The following is a 25,778-nucleotide window of genomic DNA, read 5'->3' as shown; positions in this document are numbered from 1 at the left end:
GGGGCTGTGGCAGACCATTTGTAATAAGGAATCCTGATGTCTAGTTTCCTGTACATTTATGTCAAATTAAGAAAGGAGTTGTTACCTCTGTTAATTTATTATTGGGGATGAGCAGGGGATGATTTCAAATAAGTTCTGCTTTGGCATTCTAATTATTTTAATGGAATTAATCCAGGTGGCTATACAAGAATCTAAAATTGTGCAATAGTCTGAATCACTCCTCATGTGTTTAAATAATGTGTGATTATAATGTAAGCACACACAGCAGGCAAAGCTTGGAGCTGCTGTGATTCTTAGGTACCTCATGAATCCATGTGATTGAGATCAGAGATTATGAAAATGCTGGGTGTGAAATGAGAAGGTAGAATTTGAAAGTAAGTGCACTTTATAGCTGTGCTTTTTGCTTATGTACAGATCTTAAGTACTGATTAATTGAGCCATATATATGCTCCACATACAAAATTCATGATGTGGAATGTGACTGAGGTCAATTCTTTGTTTTGAGGAACAAGATCTAATTAATAAGATATTTTAATTATTAATATGTAAAGGAAGGTGATAAAGGATTTACCCTCATTACCCATGAAAACTGATTTGCATCTCCTGACAGGTGAGGATATTCAGATACATTAGAATGCATTTTTCTCTTATGATCAAGTGAAAAACTCAAGCAATAGTGAGGAGTAGTACAAACTAACCCTTGCCATTCCAAGTGATAATGTAGCTGAGTGAAAATAAAGTGGATCCATAATGCATGTATTCTTTTATCTTTTAGTCAGTGTAAGAAACATCACAGCTGCAGTTCTGCAGCGTTATTAAACCCTTCAGATATCCTTATTACCTTTATTAAAAAGAAGAAGGCATGCCACATGTTTTGAGGAAAATAATATCTTGACAAGCTTCCTAACTTAAATGTTGAAATTTAAAATATCTTCTTAAATCTATCAAATCAAGTAAGAATGTTTGTACAAGTTATTAATTTTTAAATATGTAAATTTATGACCCGTTTGGTAAGAAAACAGTTCTGCAAGCCATCAAGACAATCATGAAGGGGAATGAATTGCTTTTTAGTACCTCTGTGACAGAATAATATGAGCCTTTTTCTTTTTGCTACAATAACTTTTACTTATAAAATGAAATAGACACATTAGAGAGAATATCAAGGGAAAAAAAAGCAACAAGGAATTTGTTAAAGGTATTTGGTAGTATAAATAAACCACATTTATAGTTTATTCATGTCAAATGTGATCATACTGGTACTGGCTGGTAAGTGGCAAACAAAAAATAGAGCAATTCTTCAGGGAGGTGACTGTCAGTGAAATTATCTTGACAAATCTTAGATTCTCGTATAAGTAGCAAAATAACCATTTCTCTATGTTAAAGGGAATGACAGGGAAATCATGTAGACTTAATATTGTAGGGCAGGAATTACAAGGAGGAGAGAATAAATTTATAATTAACAGACAATGCCAACACCATCAGACAGCACTATTTAATTTTTCTGCTCTAGGAAGATATTGTATTCAGCAGTAATTGACCAAGTTCAGATTGATAGTTGAAACAGTACTGGATTTGAGAGCAAGTTAAACATGTTAGACCTTGTTACCAGATGTGATCTTAAGCAAAACCAGGGAGAATCCGAGCAAACTAAATACATCCAAGAGGAAAGTGATGGGATTCAGCTCATTCTTCACAGGCAAATAGGTTTCCCTCAGTTTCAGTATCTGGTGAATTCTGCAGTAAGTGTGTAGTTCTCCATATAGCTGATGGGAAAGTCTGATACCTCTAAAGGTGACCAGAGACCTAGCCTGCCCGTTAGTATTTAGGCACCATAGCAGCTTAGCTACTTCTGTATGTTCTTTCTCAAGCAGCTATGAGTCAGGAGAGATATTTTTCAAAGGCTGGTTAAAACATTTCTAATAGTATAAAATATTAAATCTATGGAAGGTGATAGTTTACCTTAGAGGCTTCTCTAATTTACTCCAGCAGAGGAAGCATTTGCTGTTATTCCTGAGGATTAAGGTATCCAATAATTTTGGCCACACAGCAGGTTGTTTATTCCATCACTCACTTTTATTTTCTTTCAATGAGCAATGAAAAGTTAGAAGTTATGCTATCATGAAATAAGCATCTTTCAAGTTTATTATAACATCCTTGCAGTGTGTGAAATATGGCTTGATTAGGTAGCACCCTGATTAGAAGAATTTTCACAGAAATGGGAGTGACTGGTTAAGCCCATTCTTGCAAAAGCCCAAAATTCTGCAGTTTTTCAAGCAATAGTTTTGCTATCTCTGTTTCTACAGTACTTTTTTGCATTTGCAATTTGAGGTCTATGCTATCTGCATATCTCCTTGTAACTTTTTTCCACATGATTTAACACAGATAAGGATTCAGAGTTGCTAGATACATTTATAATTAGAATTTGTTACCTGTTCATTATTTAGCTGAAAAAGGAAAATCCATCAGCTAACCAGTAAAATGCAGAAATACTATGTTTAGCAACTTTATAAATTTTCAGTTGTACTATAGTCAATAGAAAATGTATTGTTCATTTTAGTGGGTCTGGAATACCAGTATTCATCAGCCATACTGGAAACCAACTGTAAAAAAGTAGTCACCTTAACAGTTTTAAAGAATTACTAAAAAGATAAGTTAAAGCAAAATCCAGGTCAGTTGGCAAGCAAACAGATAGAGAAAAGCCTTTGCAAATACAGTTACTTATTTTTATTAAGAGTATCATCTAGTCACTTAGATGTGGCTTCAAGTTTAAGTGTTGCACTTGCTCTGTACAGGAAGACAGTTCCTAAGAGCTTGGAAAGCATCGTAATAACATAGCAGATACCTGATGTGTCTGCAGAATTCAGAACATCCTGAGTTTACAGATGTGCTCTCTTGTCACCTATGTTTATCTGCAGGAGTAGAACAGCACAGTAAGAGACAGTCCTTGACATCCACTAAATGAATATTCCCCTGGGAGCTGTGTGTTTTTCAGTGGAAAGGCTAGGGGCTTTGTGTTTGCTTGTGGCAGGCAAAGGTGGCAGTTTGTACAGACTAGTGGAAAGGAAGCAGGTATGTATCACCCATGCACTGTATCCTGGTGCCTCTTCAGAATTTGTTTTAACATTTGCCATAGATATACTCATCAAACTCTTTAAAATAACAAGAAATCCACAGTTCTGTATGTTACATTGTACGGAGACCTCAACAGTAGATTACTTTCCTTTGACTGTAAGGCTAAGCAAACAGATACAATCACAGAAGACACATTATTGCTCACTTTGAGCTCCAGCTGGATCAATGCTTGATTTTCCTGTTTGACCCTGCAGCCCCTCTAGGACTACTAGAGTTGAGAGACAAAAATGTATTGGCACTGTTCCCATGCCACACATAATCACATTTTATAAATATATCCCTAGGTAGCATTAAGTCACAACTCGTAATATGACCAGTTATGGTAGCTGTGTCCCACTTTTTGGAGGTGATTATTATGCATTTTCAAGGAAAGTGAAAATGATGTATGGAACCTCAAATCATCATCTGTGTGCAGGATATGCAGCTACAGGGCAGTCAGACTGCTCAGCACATGCCAGACTACAAACTTGAAAGGCTTATTTAGTGCAGTCTCTGCCATGGTCCTTCCAAGTCCCTACCCAGAGATCTGAAGAGAGAGCCTTGGGATATTACAGTCCACTGCTTATCATGTTGAAGAAAAACAACTAAAAGTGCTTGGAAATAACCTTTATATTGACATACAGCCACTGTGGGAAGGTTTCTGCTAAGCCAGCTGGTGTTTAAAGGCTCCAGCTCTTGATAGTTACAAATTGTTGTATTGATCCTCCCTTATGCATGGACTAACTGCAGCTCAAACACTGATAATTTTTTCTGTTTTGTTCTTTCACTGTTTCTTATCAGCAAGGGATATTGTTCATGCACAAAGTGCTTAGGCAGGATGTCTTGCTTATCTGAGCATAAAACACACATGGTTTTGTTCTTATTGTAGTAAGCAAGTAGTCCTGAGCCTTGTATGGTGAATCAGAAAATTCTGAGGAATGTGTAAAATAAAAAGAAAGTAGTATTCAGGCAGATGTTCCCAAACCTAAAAAAGTTGTTAAATTTAAGTCTGCTAAAGTTCATTGTCACAAGGTCTGAAGGGTCAGAGCGAAAATATATGCCATCTGCCAGCTATCCTGCAGCAGACATACCCATCTGCAATGTGTATCTACAGCCTCTACTATTATTTAGGGATTCAAATTCTTAATGCTTATATCAGTCTGCACCACAGGAGTGAAGGCATATATGTGAATCTGTTTTATCTACAGTGTTTTAATGAATTATTGCATGTTAGGTAGCAGATGTAACTGGCTGTTATCTCAGTCCATCAAATTTTTGAAATAAAGACATGACCCATTCTCTTTAAATAAAGACTCTGAACCTGTGTTCAGAGGTGATTTAAACTAACTTATTTTGGTTTGAATAGCAGGAACTTTCCCCTCCTCTGGAGATGAGAGACTGTAGCTGTTGAAAAGGAGTAAGGTGAAGAGGAGGACAGAAAGAAGATAGTAAATGGCAGCTGAGAAATTCATCTTCTATTTGAGCCCTCCAAATATACACAAGGAGATTTTTGTGTGTTCTATAGTTATGTATAATCAAATTAAAGGTTTCCTATGAAGATAAGCTTATAATAGACAGTGACTATAGTTGCCGAACAGTGAATAACACCCATGAGAAGTACAGACTGTTTTTTTATATATGGAGAAGAGGTGGCAATTTGTTTTTACAGAAGTGACCCACTAATGCCTATAAATGGATACCATGTGAGCTCCATGGCTAGAGGCTAATAGCTACCTGAGTACATGCCATGTCATGTGAATAAATGTCTATGAGTCTGTACAGCCAAGAGGTTATGTGCTCCTAATAAAGGGTATTGAAGTCACATTTCCCAGCATCAGACACTTAAAAAAGGATTTTCCTGATGCATGGGTTGTTTATTTTTTCAGTAGTTCATGGAATAGCATAGTATATTATAATTCTGAAGTCATTAAATGCTAGAAAAGACCCACAAACCCAAAAACCTTATAAAACAATTGAATTCTTACACTGGATTGAAATAGTATTACAAAGCATAAATGGCCTTTAGAGAGAAATTTGTTCATGCCATTTATCCTGTGTCACCTGAAAAAAAAATCCAACCCAGACTTTGATTTAAAGGATATATTTTTTTCTGTCTTATTGTTTAATTATTTAGTTTTGGTCTGAACTAAACTAAAATTAATTTTATGAAGAACCAGAATTGCTCCAGGCCCCACAGCTGCACTGGTGAGTGATGTTCATATCAGTTCAATCACTAATGAAAACCAGCAATTAATTGACTTCCTGACAAGGATGCTGATTGCATTGAGCAATTGCAAGAAACTCTTTTCAATGGCTCTGGTCCTTGAGTGAAAACCTCTGGGGAATTGGTCCCAGGAATGGAGTCCAATTAGCTTCCAATATTGTTAATCTTCAGGGCAAGCCTGTCTGAAATTTAGTCAGGGCTCCCTTGTGCTGGGGTACTGTCATGTCAGCAGAGCCAAGAGTTGCCTCCCTCAGTGGCCAGAAAACCTGTGAGTTTGTAGCTGCATTTCTCTTGAATTCTGTCTGGAGAGGACAACTCAGATCAGAGACATAAGCAAAAAGGAGGGAAGCCTCTCCCTCTTGGGTCTGAGATGCAAAGAGAGTGAAGAAGCAGCTGTGTGCCTCATAGGTTGGACTAAGGATTTTCTGAAAATGGGAGTGTAAATGCTGGTCCTTCAGAAGCTCAGTGGTACAAATCAGTGCCACTTGGACAGTTCTTAGATAACTAAATTCAACTCAGGTCTTGGTCACCAAAATACACAGTTGAAATTTTGAACTTCCTATTGTTACTTTTCCTGTAAAAAGGTCTTGGACTCTGTGATAACACAGCCCTTGTAAATATAGATGTATTGCAGTTAAATGGGAGATTGTCAATAAAGGGAATAATTCTCAGGGGGTTCAGTGTCTTCAGAGATTGCATCTAGATCTTTTATTGAGGCTCATACGAAAAATGAATACAGAACTACTGTTATAAACTCTTACCTTTATTTTCTTGATTTGGTATGTGCATCTGTTACTCCTAACATGTTGTGAAGATGATTATAAATATTCTTAGTTTTTCTCCCTTGCTTCTTTGTCCTCCCTCAGAGGTCTTTCTGCCAGAATCAATAGCATCCAGATCAATGGAAGAATGTTTCTGAAAATATAAATCTTTCGTCTTCATGTTCCTGACTTGCTAATGATTTCTAATGGAGTATTTAACAGGAATGAGCACAGACCTTGATACGAATTTCGAGACAGATATATAACAAGAGGGGTTCTGAGTAGAGAAATGTAGAAGAATAATGAAACCTGACAATAATAGAAAACTGTGGACAAAGCACTGAGGGTGAGAACAAATGAACATGACTCCCATAGAATGGGGTTACAAGCTCTTGCCTGAACCATATGATTTGTTGCCAGGAAATGGAAAGTAATAAGGTTAGGCACAGAAAACCAGAAGGGCTTATAACTTCAGCAGATTGACATGCTACAAATATTGAACAGTAGATAGATTAGAGTCAAGGGCTAATAGTATTGCTTTTTTTTTCCCCCCCATGAGAAATAACAGCAAACAATACAGACACATGATGATGTAGGTGATAAAAGATGCAGTTTTTCCTAGCATTGTAAAAGACAGTAGAAAAACTACTATGATCTGTTGGGTTCACCTTATTCTGTGTGTGTCATGCAACTAGATAAAGTGGAAGAGGGTACTGGAATAATACAGGGACACAGAGATTTTCACTATTTATAAAGCAAAACAGTATAGGAATGGAATTTAATTTATTTCACATTAGAAATGTACATTGCAGATGTCTACACATGAACTAGTTGATTACACTACTTTTATAGTGAACAGAAAGTCACTTAGTGGGGCATGGTTCACCTCATCATTTGCTTGTCTAAAATAAGCCAGGTGAATTGTGCTGTAGAGGTGCCTCCACTGACAGCAGAGCAAATCTATAAAATTATATCAGCTTTAGATGTCTATGCTGCAGATTTCCAAAGACAGGTAGGATCATTCCAATGCTACTCTTTTTTTGGGGAAAAATGATCTTGAGGCGGGAAGCTAGGAATAAAGTGATGAGTTATTATTGTAAATCACCTGAAGGTTGCCTACCAAATGAAGGAAGAAATGGCAGAGACTTAGAGTAGGTGCAAAAGCCATATGATAACATTACTTTGCAGAGAGATGTTAATCTAATTACCAGTAACAATAACCATAAATTATTTAATAATAAAATCATACTACTATTTTGTGTCTGCTTTAAAATCAGTAAAAGGAGAAATAATCCATATGGAGTTCTCTGTCATATACACAGAGATTGTACAGACTAATTAAGACACATCCAAATGATAAAATCTCCTTACAGACAAAACTATTAACATTGAAGATCATAGAATCACAGAATCATAGAATAGCGTTGGAAGGTACCTCAAGGTCCAACCATTCTTGGCAAAAGCACGGTCTAGACAAGATGGCCCAGCACCCTGTCCAGCTAAACCTTAAAAGTGTGCAATGTTGGGGAATCCACCACTTGCCTGAGGAGATTATTCCAATGGCTGATTGTTCTCATTATCAGAAATTTTCCTCTTGTGTCCAACTGAAATCTCCCCAGGAATCCATTACTCCTTGTCTTTTCCATGTGACTCCTGGTAAAAAGGGAGTCTCCATCTTCTTTGTAGCCACTCTTTAAACTCTGGAATATGGTTGTAAGGTCTCCCCTAAGCCTTCTCTTCTCAAGGCTGAACAAACCCAGTTCTCTCAGCCGTTTCTCATGTTACAGGCTTCCCAGTCCTTTGATCACCTGGTGGCCCTCCTCTAGACCCCCTCCAGGCTGTCCACATCTTTTTTGTATAGTGGGGACCAAAACTGAACACAGTATTCTAGGTATGGCCTGACAAGCACTGGGTGGGATAAGATAGTTAAATTACACCAATATGAAAACACCTTTAAAACTGAAAATAATCTGCAGGTTGCAAAGCTGACAATGGGAAAGGAAGAGGGAAGGAAATACCAATAAGGTATAAGCTCAGGAAAAATAAAAATAAAATTGGTTCTCAAAGAGCTTACTGAAACCAGTAGGAAAAATTGGTGGATAGTAACGTGTAAATGCAGAATATAACATATTGTATGTCTATACAACAGTTAGAGAAGTAATTCTGACAATAAGTGACAGGGGTTGACAAGGCTGGGGAACTGAACATTAAACAAAACAAGAATGTGCATGGGAGCAAGCAACAGTATTTACAAGGTTATTTCTTATTTGAAACTCAAGCAAACTGGAGAAGTTACTTGAAAGAAAGAATAGATGTGGTAGAAGAGTATTCTATTTAATTCTGGAGAGACTCTGGGGAGTCCAATGAGATAATCCTATTTTTCAGTTGTCATTTGTCAACACTCTGCTAAGAAAGGGAGAAATTTTGACAATCGTGGCTATAGAAATGAGATAAGGAAAAGTTATATAATTCATTGTTCTGTAGCATTCACCCAATCCATCATTATGGCATCTGTCCATCCACTGCAAAATGACCAAGCATTTCCGAGAAAGAATGCACTGTATTCTAAGAAATTCATGTAAAATCAATTTATATGTGAGTAGAAAAGAAATAAAAATGAAAATGTAGACAGAAGGCTGGAAGCTAGATTTAGAAGAGATGAATTTTAAAGTTTAATAACAGGTTGTCTTTCATGACTTCATATGATGTCCTATTCAGGGATCTGAGAAGATCTATATCAAATCCTTGTAAGACTTACTGCTCTGAGATTATAATAAGGAAAGTCTACAAAATAAGATTGGGAAAAAGTTTGTATAATATAGAGAATCCCAGTGTAATTATATTAGAGATTAAAATATGAATTAAAATAATTTTACAACATTATGAAGGTAGATAATACATCCTTAATATGCCTGAAGAAAGAGACTGAAGAGAAAGACAGGAATCTAGTGTGAGATTTATCTGAACTGATACACACTTTCTCTTCTCTGGTATCTGGAAATACAGGTACTGTTTACTCTTAACAAAGTTTCTGTTATTAGCCTGTAAATGCATCAGAATGTACATACCATCTTATTTTTTATTGCCTCAGTCCCTAAGACTACCCGTATTCTTCCATGTGATGTTTGATCTTGTTCTGTATTATGGATGCATCCCATCTTCATGCTATTGATACATTTCATTAGCACATTCTGTGCCCACAAAGGACATTTTTTTGCCCTTTGAGGGCATAGTCACTGGTAAACACACTAACATTTTCCAAAATAGACTGTAAAGAACTGCACAGGGAGCTCACCAATACCCAGACACTTTGAGAACAACCCGTTTGATCTGCTTTTTGATCAGTTCCTTACCCACTTTATAGTCCACCTTCTGATCCCCATCCTAATTTTAATCAGTCATGTCCTATGGAATAAAGTTCTGAAGTCCAGAGGGATTATTTCTGTCATACTTTCCTTGTAAAGTAAATAAATTATCTGTCAAATAAGGACACCAGGATCATTGGCATGATCCATTTCTAAAAAATTTATATAGCTTTTATTCTCATTTGCATTTCTGTCTGTATCATCCACAGAGATTTCTCTATGGGTAGAATAACTATTGATCATGAAAATGCAGCATGAAAGACTATATCAATAAATTATAAAAAGAGGAATTAACAATCTGTTTGAAGAAATAAGAGATTTGCTTGTAGATAAGTGATTCTGGCACAAACCTCATTCTAGCTTTTGTGTGACCAGAGTTGTCCCTTGAGAATATCATGGAATTGTTTTGGGAATCCAGTCAAACAGTATGTCAGGAAACCTGACCTCAGTGGATTTTTTTCCAGAGGACAGCAGGCAGTAAACAAGGTTTTCTGAAGCACTAATTTCAGAGCTGACTCTGCTTGTTGGCAAACTGGATTTAACTAGTGGTATCTGGAGACATGTTAATGAATTTCAGATTAACACAGGGGCTAAACCTAATGCCGTAATTAAGAAAGGCCTGCCAATCACTGCCTCTTTCGCACTGGCACAATTGATTCTGTAGATTTTTGTTGCAGCATTATCATCTAGTGAGGACTGCAATTAATTGCTGAATGGATCCTAAAAGAGCAGTTCACAGGAATGAGAAAAACAATTGTAACGGAAGAGTTTTACAGCCCACTCCATTGTGTATATCCTAAGGTTATATAATTTTGTGTGCAACTTTCTACACTGAGCTGTCCACCGCCATTCCTGGAAGTAGGTCTTCTAAAAAGTAGCACTTCCAAAAAAAATTGTCTCTTTTTAATTAAAATTACTTGTATTAATTTCTGGGAATATTCAGTGCATTATCAAGAACTATCTATAACAGAAAGGATCTGTGGAATTGCAACAAAACTTTTCACTCTTCCCATGTGATATACATTTTTTTCATCATCTCATTGGATCTGTTACATGTGTCAAATTGCTTCCTTCTTTTTCTGTTGCCTCAGCTGAAAGTGCAAGTGACATTGTAAACTGCATTTGGCTGTGGTAATATCTACCTTTTGTATGCTTTAAAAATGAGAAGAAAATTACGTATTAGTTTCTAATTATAATCTAGAGCTACATTTTTACAGAGATGAAAAGATTTGTTTCTATTCACACATATCGTCAGCTCTTTCATTATTCAATATTAGTTACTAGAGAAAGCATTATACGTTTCCATGCCAGAATAAGCATAAGAAACATACATGTCATGAGTGCCTTGACTATGCGCAAAATTTCTTAAATGCCTTAGCCTTTGTTAGCTCTTCCAACACAAAGCTGTTGAGGGTTGAGCTTCTGAAGCCTTTCCACTGGGCTGACAACAATTAATAGTGTGGGTGTTTCATGGGTCATCTTCCTTTCTCATTCAGGATTGCATAGTCTGCATTGTATAGATTCACACAGACAATACATGTGTAGAATTATAATATCCCATTGTATTTAAAGACTCATGGAACACATTAGGTTGATTTTTCAGCTATTCTTCATTTGGTAGTTAAATGTGGGAAATAAGGCAGCAAAGATGGCTCTCTGTGGCTCTTTTACACCTGTCCTGGCTTGGTGGTGCAGCCAAATGGCCGCAAATATTCATGTCATTGTGTCCCGATCCAATATCGGGGCAGGTTCTTAAACGATCCCAAGAGCGAGATTAAGACACAAACGAGGTCAGATGCTGTATAACCTTGTGAACTTTATTTCCCGTAACAATTAGTAATTGCGATAGGACAGAGAGAAAAGGAAAGAGAAAGTCAGAATCCCTAAGCCAGAAAACAGTAGAGATGCAGCTAATTACCGCCACCACCAGGGATCCAACGATGTTCCGTAGACTCGGCCTCAGTGCAGGTGGTGGTGCTCCAAGCTCCGCCGAGGTCCCAGCTCCAGGTAACAGTTGTTAGTGGCAGGTTGCAAAGACAGTGGCCCCAAGAGAGGAGTACGCAGTCCTTTAGTCCCCACGATTTCCCCGAAGAGTCCGCCCATTTCCACGGAGCTCATTGTAATATGTGCCGCCCCGTGGTCCTCCATACGCGCATGCCCAGGTGTTCATGGTGGCTGTGCTGGCGGGGGGGGTGGGGGGGTGGTGTCGGCCTGCAGTCCCTTCTCCCCGCACCCAGCTTGCGCGCAGGTACAGCTTGGCAGGCACTGCCAAGGCTGTCGTTGTTCTCACTTTGAGCGGACGTCGTGGTTTTGTTGGGGACTCTGTAGCGTACTCCTTTAGAACAACAGGATGCTGGGGGTGGGAAGTGGTGGCCACGGAGCAGCAATGTTGAGACAAACAATGTCTAACACAGTTCCTTACACCACCCCGTGGCTCAACATTGCTGTCTTCGTGGTGGCGATAAAGATAATAGTACAGAGAGAGAGAGAGAAAGACCAGAAAAGCGCAAAATGCAACAAAGAACAAGATTTCCCGCAAATTTTTCTTTCTATAAACATGTCTTTAACAATATCCTTAACAGCTATAAGCATTTTTACTAACAAACATATCATTAACAACAAATATAAACATTTTTAACTGACAAACACATAACCAATAACATCTTTTAACAGATATATCATGCTTACAACTAACCAACTTTATAAAGCCAAAGCATCTTATGAACTAATTTTAAGGTTCCGATGAATTGACAGAAGAACGTAATGGCAGTTTACATGATTGGCATTTACAGGGACAAAAAAGGAGAATAAGCATAACAATTAGGATAGCAATTAAAAAAGCAAAGATTACAACATGAATCAAAATCAAATCTGATACATCTTCCATCTTTGCCCGCAGTTTTAACCAAAATACCACAAAATGTTTGAGACTCTGGCCGTCCACACCGTCCGCTGCAGTTGGGATCAGCATGCGCAGCAGGAAAAAATTCCTTTCCCTGCCCCCTTTTTCCCACTGCGCATGCGCCATTAGGGCCTAGAAACTTCTTTCTCAAACTTAAAAGTAAATAAACAACACTATCTATAACAATATTAACAACCTCCTAAATAAACTTATAAAAAGATAACAATAACAATATTGACTAACAGGTTTTCAACTAAACAAAGTTAAAGCGCTGTCTCAGCCAGGACCGGGGAATGCGTCCTCGGTTCTATCCCAACCCGGACTGAGGAATGCGATCTTGGTTCCATTTCGAACTGGACCGAGGAATGAGCTCTCGGCTCTGTCTCAGACCGGACCGAGGAATGTGCCCTTGGTCCCGTCTTAGGGCGGACCGAGAAATGTGCTCTCGATCCTTGACGGCGGGGAGGGGAGGGAGATGGTTGTTTACATGAGACAGCACAACTACAAGATGGTTTACATGGACACTTACCGGACGAAAACATACAAAACGCAAGAGTAAATACAGCAATAGCCAACAAAGTAAGAGCCAGAAAATCAAGTATTAAAAGGGCATACATTCTGATTACTATCACAAGCTATAATGCCGAAGGATAACTGGTGGTCAGACTTGCCTGAGCCGGGAATCCGCCAAAATGGGCGCCCCCAGCCCAGAGCGCATGTGCGGTTTAGGCCTAAAAGCGTCTATCCTAAGTTCAAAATTTAAATGATTGGTACAGCTACAGGCTTTGGTTGGCGAACAATACGCATCTGCTTTACACCATCAGGTGAGACAGTAGATATAAATTGCATGTTAGAGACAACACGTTGGACTAACTGTATAAAGCAAGGAATAACACACGGCAAAAACATCAAGGCGGCAAATGCACATATGAGATAAAATAGAAACTGCTTTACCCATGGTGCTCCGGGTAGCCACGACCATAGATCACCACTCCAACCATTCCATGTTTGAACGGGGACATGAGCTAGTTTTCTAATGTCTGTGGTTAGCTGAAGGACTACTTCACCTACATCGGCTATTTCCAGACAACAATTAGAAACATTTAGTTTTCCACACACTCCTCCCTCTTCAGCTAGTAGGTGGTCTAAAACCATGCGATGTTGAAGGATTGCAGTGTGCATCTGTTGAGATTGTTGAGTTCAAGGTCTATATTAGTTATTATCGGTTCATTGGGATTCCAAGTGGCAGGCCCATAATGCTCAATAATTCTTTTAGGGGGCCACTCATTTTCCCCCCACTTTTGAGTTTCACCTATTTTAAACTCAACAGATCGCTGGTTGTGGACAATCCTTTTGTTCCCTAACTTATCATATAATTTTATTCCCAACTGAGGTAGTGGGTTGTTATACCACCCCGTGACTGGAGTGGTGGCCTACAATAGGGGTCATAATAATCAAAGCCTGGGAATAAAGCCCATTCACAAACACTTTCCCCGACTCGTACTCCTCTCTCTTTTTGTCCATTTAAGGCAACAAGTACCTTTTCCAGGAAAGTGGAGTTGCCAGGGATCAGCATCCTCAGTCCAGTATGGACTGTATTGAAATTGCTGACCCACCATTCTTGGTTAGCACTTAGAGAGCCAGAGCTTCCTCTGGAACCAAGGGAGAGGAGAACGGTCGCCCAAAACAGTTTCGATGATGGTACACAACACATCCTGCAAATATTAATAAGGCAACAAACATCAATACTATACAAAGGGTCAAAAACCACATAAGGATCCCCCGACGTGACTCAGTATATCGTTCTCCGGGGGAGGTTTGACCTGCGAGAGAAAAGGAAAGAAAAATCTTCTCGGTTCCTTTTGAGAACCGGAGGTGAGTTATAATCAGAAAGATGGAATAATCCACCTTGTATTAATTTTGTGCTCCTTTCTATAAGCATCTTTGGCCTTCCAGGTGTACTTATTAAGGGGTGTGTCCAACACCAGCGGCACTGTGCCCACTGTAGGAAGTGCGACCAAGACAGGTTGTCCTGGAAAATGAGATGGATTGCTGGGGGTGGAGGTGTAACAGCTGCGAGCTGTCCTCCAGGCCGGGCAGGAGGCAACTGACCTTGCCATCCTCTTTAGGGACCTGGAGACCTTGTGCAGTGACACCCGCCAGTTCTGCACAAGTTGTTCTAATTTTTGGGTTGGGAGTCCGTCCATCAAGTCACGGGGAATGCCTTTCTGAAGCCCTAGTTGCCACAGTCCCTGTCGAGTTAGGGGTCTCTCTCTCCCAGAATTCTGACATCGGGGTGATCCCAAGCCTTGGCCCTTCCTCATGGATGATTGTCGCCCATTCATTTGCTCCACAGCCCGTACGACCTTGGTTTCAGTTCTTTGGGATGATCCACCAATGGGGCCATATTTTCTCCCAAAATTAATCAATTCCTGGGCTACCTCTCCCCATGTCCATACTTTCCTCCCTGGCTGTCGGTGGTCAGGGGTCACTATCCCCTCCAGAGCAGCCGTCATTCTTTCCGCATTGGGGGTGTTTTGAATCTTCCCTTGCAACTGAATGCCAATGGGTTTCAGGGAGTCAGGAAGTCCTCGTATCAGGGGAGTCATCCTCTCTGGGTCCACAGGCATCATCATCGGGGAGCCCTGGTTAGGCTTGAGCTCCCGATCATACATCATCTGCAGGCAGGCTGCCTTCTGCACACTTTCCACTAACTGATCCACCGTTCCTGTTATGGCAAGGGGATCCCCCCTCTCCAAGGGGTTCAGCCCTCCAGCCCAGTACGCAACTCTCTGAGTCAATGACCATGGGGCTCGGCGGTCGCCGGTCCTTAAAAACACACCCGGACCCCAATATCCTTCTGCTTCTTTGTCTGACAATAAGATTCCATCCCCTCCTGACAAAGACACTCTCCACACATATTCTGTCTCTGATTCCTTTGCAGTCCTTGCAAAATCTTTTTTCAACTTTGCCAATTCGGTTGATGTAAATGGGACTTCTTTGGTGATAACCTGAGGACAGTTATCTCTATCGTCCTCGTACACATACTCGGTTTTAACCAGTGGATACATATGGGGGGGGCTTTTTACGGTTTCTTTTGCCTTTTGCAAATCCCCTTGGGGATAAATTTGCCGTATCCTCTTCTCCAGAGGTTTCACCTCTGCCTTCGCCAGAGTATCCGTCTTCCTCAAAAGTTGCTCCCTCAGTTCATCCTTTAATATTATATTTTGTTTCTTCTCCTTCTCTAGAAATTCTTTGGTTTCTTTCAATTGTTCCTGCAGGGTCTGTATGACTCTCTGCAGGGAGTCTATTACCATATCAGTTTGATTCAACTTCTGCCTTTTCTCTTCCACCGCAGCTGCCAGACTGGCACCCAGGACTGCACATATAAAACCTTTGCCCTTGCCAGACCTGACTTTCGCATCTTTCTGTAGGGCAACAATCCTATCAGTAACAGCCTGTAAGTTGTACCAATTCCCTCGGGCCCAATCCATTCCAGGCACCAAAGGTCTTGATTTATGTTTCTCTAACAATTTAAACAAAGTTTCCTTCCCTATCTTGGATACTTCCTCTTTTGAGGGGTTTTCTAAAGCAATACTCATTTTTCTCCAAAGCAAAACAACAACTCCTCAGTTACAGAATATTACACAATGTCAAATTTCCCCTGTTCACTCTCAGGAGGCCAAATCTGAATTTAACACAAAAGCAATGCAAAGGGGATTTATCGTCCTGAGAGGGCCACACCTGGGTATGCAAGTACCCCCTGTTCAGTCTCAGGAGGTCACAACTTACTGTAACACAAAGGGGGTTATTTCATCCTGAGAGGTTTGCATCTAACACAGCAAGTTAGTACAGCACTCTCATCTCAAGGGATCCTGTCCGTGACGCCAATTTAAAATGTCCCGATCCAATATCGGGGCAGGTTCTTAAACGATCCCAAGAGCGAGATTAAGACACAAACGAGGTCAGATGCTGTATAACCTTGTGAACTTTATTTCCCGTAACAATTAGTAATTGCGATAGGACAGAGAGAAAAGGAAAGAGAAAGTCAGAATCCCTAAGCCAGAAAACAGTAGAGATGCAGCTAATTACCGCCACCACCAGGGATCCAACGATGTTCCGTAGACTCGGCCTCAGTGCAGGTGGTGGTGCTCCAAGCTCCGCCGAGGTCCCAGCTCCAGGTAACAGTTGTTAGTGGCAGGTTGCAAAGACAGTGGCCCCAAGAGAGGAGTACGCAGTCCTTTAGTCCCCACGATTTCCCCGAAGAGTCCGCCCATTTCCACGGAGCTCATTGTAATATGTGCCGCCCCGTGGTCCTCCATACGCGCATGCCCAGGTGTTCATGGTGGCTGTGCTGGCGGGGGGGGTGGGGGGGTGGTGTCGGCCTGCAGTCCCTTCTCCCCGCACCCAGCTTGCGCGCAGGTACAGCTTGGCAGGCACTGCCAAGGCTGTCGTTGTTCTCACTTTGAGCGGACGTCGTGGTTTTGTTGGGGACTCTGTAGCGTACTCCTTTAGAACAACAGGATGCTGGGGGTGGGAAGTGGTGGCCACGGAGCAGCAATGTTGAGACAAACAATGTCTAACACAGTTCCTTACACATTGTCATTGATCATTTGCAACTTTCTGAAAGTCTGGAATCACGAGACCTCAGAAGCAGAGTTACTGCTCACAAAATCGCAGAATGGTTAAGGCTGTCTCTCTGGAGATGTCTAGTCCAATGCCCTCTGCTCAGAGTAGACTGAGCTACAGCTGCAGGTTGCTCAGGTCTGCATCCACTTGAAAGTTGAATATCTCCAGGGATGGAGACTCCACAACCTCTCAGGGCAACATATTCCACTGTTTCTCTGTGTGCACACTGAAGAAGCTTTTTCTTACACTTAAACAGAATTTTCTGTGGTTTAGTATGTGCCTATTGCCTCTTGTCCTGTCACTGGACGTAACTGAGAAGAGTCTGGCTCCATCTTCTTTACTTCCCTGCATAAGATGATTATACACACTGGTAAGATCCCCATCTCAAGCCTTCCCTTCTCCAAGCTGAAAAGTCCCAGTTCTCTCAGCGTCTTCTTGTATGACAGATGCTCCAAGGCCTTAATCATCTTTGTGGCCCTTAGCTGGACTCACTCCACTATATCCATGTCTTTTACTGGGGAGCCCAGAACTGGTCACAGTGCTCCAGCTGTGGTCTCACCAGTGCTTAGGAAAGGGGAAGGCTCACACCCTCAACCTCCTGCTCAGACTCAACACATCTGCTACCAGCACACTGACCCTGTTCTGTAGTTGCTGATCAGAAAAGGAGCTTTTCTCCTGCCATTGTAAGTCTCAGGCTTCAACATCCTGTGAGTCTCCGTTTCTGAACTCAATAAGCACAGACTCATCCTGCCCCTCCTTTGGCACAGTGAGGGACATCCTCTACTCAGTGATGTGGATGTTCCCCGGCACCCACCTCCTTCAGGCAGAGAGCCCATCATCCTCAGCCCCAGCCTCAGTAAGAGGCCTGCAGAGACACATCCTACCTTGGGATCTTGGTCTGAGCGTCTGACATGCAGGGGTAGTTGCTCAGGTGTGTGCTGGGGACAGACTCTGTAGCACACCACCACCACTGCTGCACACATGAACACTTCCCTCAGCAGCAGGGTCTCTAGCCAGCTTTTGTGCACCCTTTGCAGAAGCTGCTGCCCTGGGAACTGTACTGTGGGCTGGTCCTTACATGCACCTCTCCCAGCACCTACTGAACAGGTGCTTGACTCTCCCTCCTCAGAGTCAGCTCGAAGCTCAGAGCACCCTTTGATCAGGAACAGCTTTGTTAGAAGCTGCTGAAATTCACAGCCAGCTGCAGCAGGCACCCTGCTGCTCTGCCAGGAGTTCCCAGGAGTCCCTGGCCATCCCAGAAGGAGTTTGCAGAAGATCTACAAGCAGAGCCGAAAAAATGCTGAGTAAGATGCTATGTCTGCTGCCTACCTCTGTGAGCTCTGTTCTACTTTGACATTCCTGTTCCCTTGGCTTTTTTTTACTCCGAGAATAGATGAAAGAAAAAAAAAATCTACATTACTCTTTGTATCTGGTTTAAGGTTCTTCTATGTTGCTGCAATATTTTGCATGCATATGAAGATTTGGTAATTACCTCTAGAAATTTCAGGACATCATTAAATGGACTTTTATTTACATGGAGCCAAACTAGTTAATTCTTTTCTGTGATCAGTAGTACCTTTATTAACAAGGCTAGAGGTCTTATTCTGCAGGAACAGTCAGGTAATATACATGAACATATTCAGATTTTTGCCTATGATATGTTCCTGATGAAATGTTGAGACACAGTGATGCCCGTATACGGTATTGTTGTGCAGTCCTTGATTGTTAAAATGTTATAATTTCACCTGGTAAATCTTTTAGTGGTCTTGGAATAAAATTAATTTCAAGCTTTTCTTATGGAATATCAAATAATATTAAGTCAGATTTAAAAATGAAACTTATAACCTTTCATTTAGGCAAGTACTTCAGAATCTCCTTAAGGCATAAAATTGCAGTTAACAAGCAAATCATCTATTGACATGCTGAATTTAGTGACACTATCTGTGTGAAGTTACGCATCTGCCTACCTGCTTTGTTAGTGGTCACCTTAATGGAATTGTAAGTAGTATTCAGCTGGCAGAAGTGTAATAAAGATGTATTTTAAGCATAATAATAGCTACTCTTGCAAACAAATAGAAATAATTTTGAAAATATGAGAAGGTTCCTGAAAGTAATGATCTGAATATCCTTTCTTTCAGGAATATTTAAGTAAGAAAAGATGTATGTATAAACAATAGAGATGAAATATAAGTGCTAGAGATCATTATACGATTTCAGTTGACAAACACATAATCTTTTTTTTTTTTTTAAAGGTGTTATCTGCTCCATATTTATGGACTTTATACCAAGTTAAAGATACATCCTTTTGTTAACTTGCTTGAAGAAATGGGGTTCTGAAATGACAGGTGCTGATCACTAAACAAAATTGTACCGATTTGCTGTTAAAGGACAAAGAGGTTTCTGTAGTCAGAACCATCAAAAGGATGGGACATATTTAGAGACCTCAATGAAAGAAGGGAGGACAAATAACAGCAGCTGTAAATCATGTTTCTGCTTTGAGCAGCCCACCTTACCTACCTCCTTACCTGCTGCAAATACAGCACTGGCAGTGCAGTGAAGATGTGACAGTTTCAGAAGTTCTTGGATATTTTGTCAGTCACCATAATCTGCAGACTTGAGGAGTTAATATGAAAGAGAAGGACACGGGCTATGTTGGAAAGGAGAACATCAAACTGGTATCTTCTCTGTAATGCTCAATATTTGCTCTGGTTATAGAAATACTTAATGTTAATTGAGAAGTCACTTAGAACCCATTAAAAAAGAGAAAGATGAGAAAACAAAAAAAGGGACATAATTTAATTAAAAATTCCTATTGATCTCAGATGTATACTTTTTAGTCTTAAGTTTTAATGTAAAACTAAATCACTGCTTTTGCAGACTTACATATTTCCCCTGGGCTCACCTCAGACATAGAGGTGTTTGAGTTAGCAGTGTGGTTATGACTGAAATCTGATTCAGAATGATTTTAAAACTTGTCAGATGGGTTTCTGCAGGTTGTGATGTGAAAAGTTTTCTGTTTCCATTCCAAATATATAATACTGTGAGTCTCTACATATTTAAAACTGGGAAAAAAAAGATTTTGGTGTGGTGGTGCTTTTTAGTTGTGGTTGGGTTTTTTTGTTTGGTTGGTTTGCGGTTTTGGTTTTGTTTTCTTTGTTTGCTTGTTTGCTTTTCTGTTTTTAATGGAATCAGTATTACAGTACATTAAGCTGTAATGTGTGAGTGTAAGTCTAAGGAAGAATGACATTTTTAACTGCCCATCAGTTTTATTCTTTAGTAGAAACCTGTTATATGTGATTTTAGATTCACATTGTTACCCTTCATGTCTATATTTAAAATTCAGACACTCATTTCATGATTTTCATAGTTTCAGACCTTGAGTAAATGCCCTGGTCAAGTTTCACCAAAAGTCAAACATACATGCTAGTTTTACAGACATATCTTAAAAGTATGTTACTATATATTGTACAATGTGACTTAGTCCATAAGCTTTTACTTGTGCAGTGACAGATAATTAGCAATCAGTGTAGGATCATAAAAATAGCATAAAATAGATTTAGAGGTGATTTTGAAGAGTTACTGGTTCTATCCTACTGCCAAAACCAGGATTAACTGTACTGTTGTCACTGCTGACAGATGCTTGTCCAGCCTGTTCTTGAAAAAAGTCTGCTAGAGAGATTTCACAGCCCTTGCAGGCAATCCATTGCTTCACTGCCTTCTGCTAGAGAATATTTCCTTAGGTTTAACTTAAGTCTTCGTTCTTGCAAATGAAAGTTGTTATTCCTTGTCTTGGAATAATGATCTTAAATTTTCAGCTTATTTTAAACTCACATCCACAGTGGAAAAAAATAAGAGCTTTTTGCTTTCTTATTATTCCTACCTTTTTACATTTTTAATATTATCATATTGCCCCTCAGTCTTTTCTTCTTTGGACTAAACAGACCTGGTTCCTTTAAATACTTAATGTTGGTTTTATTTTCTTAATCTCTCCTCTGAATCTTCTCTTGCTGTTCCATATCCTTCCTAAAATGCTGTTCTCAAAATTGGATATATTCCAGGTAAGGCCTTGCTAGTGTTGGATGAGATAGAAGAATATCTTTATTAATTTTTATTTATTATTTTTATTATTAATAATTTTTATATTTTATAAATAATATTTTTATACATTTCAAAATGCCATTTTTGCATAAAATATTGTCATGTTCAGCTTGTGACAGAATTGCTGGTACTAATGGGATACTGTTGCTCACTACCAGTTATTTCCATTCTGCAATGATGTGGTTAATTTTTCTACCATGGAATGCAGATCTTGCCCTTATTTGTACTGAATTTTCTTCAGACTTCTTCAATTTGTGAGATCAATGTATTTGCAGCTCTCTCAGCATGGTGTCATCTTCCAGATATAATAACAATACTTTTAAATTCTTTATCTAAACCATTAAAGAAAATAATGACTACACTGAGACCCCTATGGAACAGTAATGCAAACTCTTGTCCAGCCTGACAGTGAACTGTTAATAATGACACTCAGTAGTAATTTTATCCAGGCATTGTTTCCCTAGTTTGCTTATCAAAATGTCATGTGAGAGAGCATCAGAAGGCTTTCTAAAGTGAAGCTTGATGACTGTGTGACTGTTTTTCCTCTATCCAAAAGGCCTATTATGCTATCATGGAAAAAAATTAGATTATTTTGACATGACTTGTTCTTGATGAATCCACTGTCACTGTTACTCATCTTCATATCTTTCTTATCTTGTAAGTGCTCAGACAGTGTTTGATTATTTGTTCTACCACTTTTCAGGAACTGAAATTGAGATAATTAGCCTTGAATTATGTGGCTTTTCCTTCCTTCTCCTACTTTAAGACAAGAACCATGTTTATCTAATTCCACTTTCTTTGAATTTTATCTTCCCTCAGTCCTTTTAAGAATATTGTCTTTTAATAAGGAAGTGTCATTTATTAAAATTTGTTAAGATCATTAAAATCTGTGAGAGCAGACATTGTTTAAAATACATTAGTTACAGTAAAACTCCCCTTTTATTTGTAGTTATTTAAATTCTGGTTTTTAGAAATGTGGCTATCTTGGAGGTATGAACTGATGAATTATTCTATACAGCACATTGCTATATATGATAAATTATTTGGAAAATCTTAGAAGTGTTTTAGAACAATATAATATTTAGAATTGTAAGAATCATGGAAGATACAGTAAGAGGGCCAAAACAGAAGTGCTCAAAACTTGCAATATTGAGTGACATTTCGGGTGTGATTTTTAACAGGGGAGAAATATCCACTGTTCTCATAAAACTGACATCAAATTGCTTTTTGTGACCAACAGTTTTGAAAAGGTTCTGTGAGGAAAACTTTTCTTCTCAGTCCTTTCCGGAAGACTCTAAATGTGCATGTACATGTGTGAGAAAGAGGTGTGTGTGGGGGAAGTGAAGTGACATTAATCCATCATTTTAACAAAATTCATAACTGAAGAGAGGTAAATGATTCTGTTCATAGTGGCATTTCTATTTATCTAGATTGTGTTTGACTAGCATTTCCTGTAAGCATATAACACCTGAGCTTTTGGAGAGTTTGCAATGTGAATTATTATGACCGGGTTCTTTGTGAAACCATCCATGTGAAATGTTTGCTCAGCTGTCACCCTGATATGACTGATGCACTAGCAACTACAATTCAGGACCGTTGCAATCTGCAATAGATTGCCTTTAAATACTTTGTATTTCTGTATCTCATTTTCATCCTGACAGTTTTCTCTAAAAGTTATAAACCCTCTATCTCTGCAAAGGGAGGATTAAAAAGAAAACAAAAAGGAAATGAAACCTGGTTTAATTGCAAGGCTGAAAATTGCTTCAGATAGTTTTTGGAGCAACAAATTATTCTTAGGTGGATATTTTAAGAGAGTTTGCTTGTATATTTTCAGACTTTTTGGCAGAACTTATTAAAATAAAGTAACACATTGGATTTATGTAGGAAGCACTTTAGACCAGGTACTCTTTTACCATTGGGCTGCTATCACCATTATTAATTTTCTTAACTGCCTTTTTATGCTGCACATTTTCACAGGATTTACTGCATTTGTATTCTTAAAATTCTAGTTTGCTGAAACTATATAGATGAGATTTCTAAGGCTTGTCTCTCAAGTAAAAATTAAAATGCAAGTGTGTGCATACACCTTTACTCATCACCAAAATCACAGATGTGAGAGGTAGGCCTGATGGATTCTTACTCATGTTACAGTAATAAAAAAACAATCCTTCACTGCTAATAGTTTAGATTTTATTTGATTCTTTTCTACATACCACATATAAAAGTGATCTGAAAAAAAGATGTTTTGGGGGGATTAGGAACATGTGGTCTACGTGTATGCCAGGGTTTAATCTCCCTAAAGGTTTAAAGAACAGTGATAAAAACCAAATCCACTTTCTGCTAAAGCTAACAAATAATCAAGAGTGAATACATCCATCCTTTCAAGAGGAGCAATAACGCTATTTTTCCAATAACAAATGGCTTTGCATACTAATATGAAGACTACTGCCAGCCTGATGAAGGTGAAGGAGGGATTACCATCAATACGCCTTTGAGCATTACTGAGACCAGTGCAGTAGGTTCCAATTCTCGTGCAGCCACTGTCAGACTCACCCTTGCCAGCCATGGACTGAAGCTTTTTTCCTACCTAATTTACACTAAATGGCAGGCTCTTGTAAATATAAGCATAGAAAAAGAGCACCCTCAACACTGAGTCAGCATCAGACCTGTTTTTAAAAGACAATTTCAGTCTGTGCACACTGATACATGTCTTGTTCTTTCATTGCCATGAAAACTACTTCTCAATAAATTTTCTGGTCTGCCTTATGCTTCTTCACAAAAACAGTATTGTCTTTTGTTTCTTTCTTTCTGGCTAGTCAAAACAAGCCTGTCCTTTGAATGGTTTAAGAGCTATCTGATTCAGCTGGATCTTTTGAAAGGAAAAAAAAATCATAAACCTTAATACACTAATTATGAACCACATAAATAGAGCTGTATTGATACCACAACATTTCTGCTGATCTCTCTTCTTTAGCTCCTGAGTAGTGTTTTATTTGAAGAGTAAACAACCTAAAAACTTCCAGTCTGTGCTAGCTTTACTATTATCCTGAGAATAATGAGACATGGTGGGCTCATAGAAACCAAAGCTGTTAGGGTGTTAAGCTATCATTGTAGCTTACATCTTTTTAAAATAGCTCATTAATTAGATGTGACAGTCTCGAATAGTCAGACATGAATAAGAACTCTAAGGCTTCTGTCCTAGAACAGTGTTTTTCTTCCTTTTACAAGACCTTTCAGTTTTTAGCAATGCAATAGCAGTCCTTGCTTAACCTTACTACGAAAATATAAATTCCATTTCCCGAGGATGTTTTGGGATAGTCACAGTTCTCAAGTGGGATATGTAGGAGAGGCTGAGAGAACATTGACAAAACCCTTTTCAACTTCAAAATGCTAACTGCTGGAAACTTGATCTCTTGCAAAGTGCAGCTGTTTTGACCACACTTTCATCATCAAACACTTTCCAGGGAATGGAGATAGATAAAAATAAAAGAAGGAGGTGGGGTGGGGAAAAAAAATCCATGATGAACAAATAAACAGTAACTCTTTGACTGGAATGTGTGAGACTCTGGTTCAGGAAAAGGACTTGAACTGGTGATGTATTCTGATCCTCTAACATTTGGGCTGTCTGTCTTGCTTTTTCTAAAAAATCCAGACTCTCTTAAAATTGTTTCCATTTTGTGATTGATATAATGCTGGAATCTAAAATACCTTCATAAAATTTATCTTATTTTGGCCAGGCCTACCATCAGAGGTGTTAATCCTCAATGCTATAGTAAAGATTATTCTCAGGTCAGTGAAGCATCAGAACAACCTTAGTTTTATTAGCTGTTTACACAGTGTTTGATAGAAGAGTACACTCTGTAACAACAATCCTTTTTACTCCTCAAATACTGTGGCACTGCATTAATGTTATGTTAGAAGTCCTAGAATGATTTTGGAGGTGATCAAAGCTCTACATGTGTAGTTTGAACAGTGCTAATGGTCACATCAGTGTGGTAAATCTCCCCCTTCCCCCCCACTGAGTCTAAATTAGTAAATAGAGAATGCAGTTGTTTACCTTCAGAGTTTTACAGAAAATCAGTTTCTAATGAAAGCTGAATTACTAAAGATGTGCTACACTTAACTGTGTTTGGGGAACAGAAACGATAATTTAATTCTTCATTATAGAAAAATTTTGAAGGAAAGCAGAAAATAGATTTTGTGATGGGGAGCTGAGACTGAGTTCATGTGAAGCCCCTGGTACAGTTTTCTGGCCTGCTGTATCCTGTTGATATTGTCATATCATTCATGTCACACAACATAAAAGAAAAACAATGATTTAAATGGATATCATCATTCTCTTCAGTTCAAAAATTCAACATGTCAGGAAATGTCTAAAATAATCTTGAGGTGGAGGGAATCAATTATTTTGCTCCTACTTAGCAGCTTCACTGCTTTTGTATGAGGTATGTGGATTGCCCAAGTACTCCATTAATATTTTAATGCTTATGTGACCGCTGTTATGCTATCATAATTCTGTACTTCTCATAACATATTTATAATTTCTTCTATTATCTCTTTGAACATTTAGTTCCAAATTGTCACCCATCCTCACAGGGTTGTGCATTTGTGCACTATTTGCATACTAGAAATCTCCATTAGTGCAATGATATTAATACTTGGAAGCAAAAATTTGCTTCTCAGGGTGC

General features: G+C 39.0%; 2 protein-coding genes across 6 annotated transcripts in view; one reads left to right on the top strand and one right to left on the bottom strand.

Moving 5' to 3' along the window:
- The window catches only part of GRM8 (glutamate metabotropic receptor 8), a 362,097-nt gene that overhangs the window by 229,428 nt on the left and 106,891 nt on the right, over positions 1-25,778 (top strand). The window lies entirely within an intron of this gene.
- Positions 12,671-16,951, bottom strand: LOC141923701 (uncharacterized). The gene is made up of 3 exons (XM_074825324.1): positions 14,476-16,951; positions 13,035-13,109; positions 12,671-12,887 (listed from the first exon to the last, which is right to left on the bottom strand). The coding sequence occupies exons 1-3, from the start codon at positions 15,963-15,965 to the stop codon at positions 12,671-12,673; spliced, it is 1,782 nt and encodes a 593-aa protein (XP_074681425.1). The 5' UTR covers positions 15,966-16,951.

This window comes from Strix aluco, chromosome 5 (assembly GCF_031877795.1).
Source record: "Strix aluco isolate bStrAlu1 chromosome 5, bStrAlu1.hap1, whole genome shotgun sequence".
Classification (NCBI taxonomy): Eukaryota; Metazoa; Chordata; class Aves; order Strigiformes; family Strigidae; genus Strix; species Strix aluco.
The sequence above is the reverse complement of the archived record's forward strand: the minus strand, read 5'-3'. Positions and strand labels throughout refer to the sequence as shown.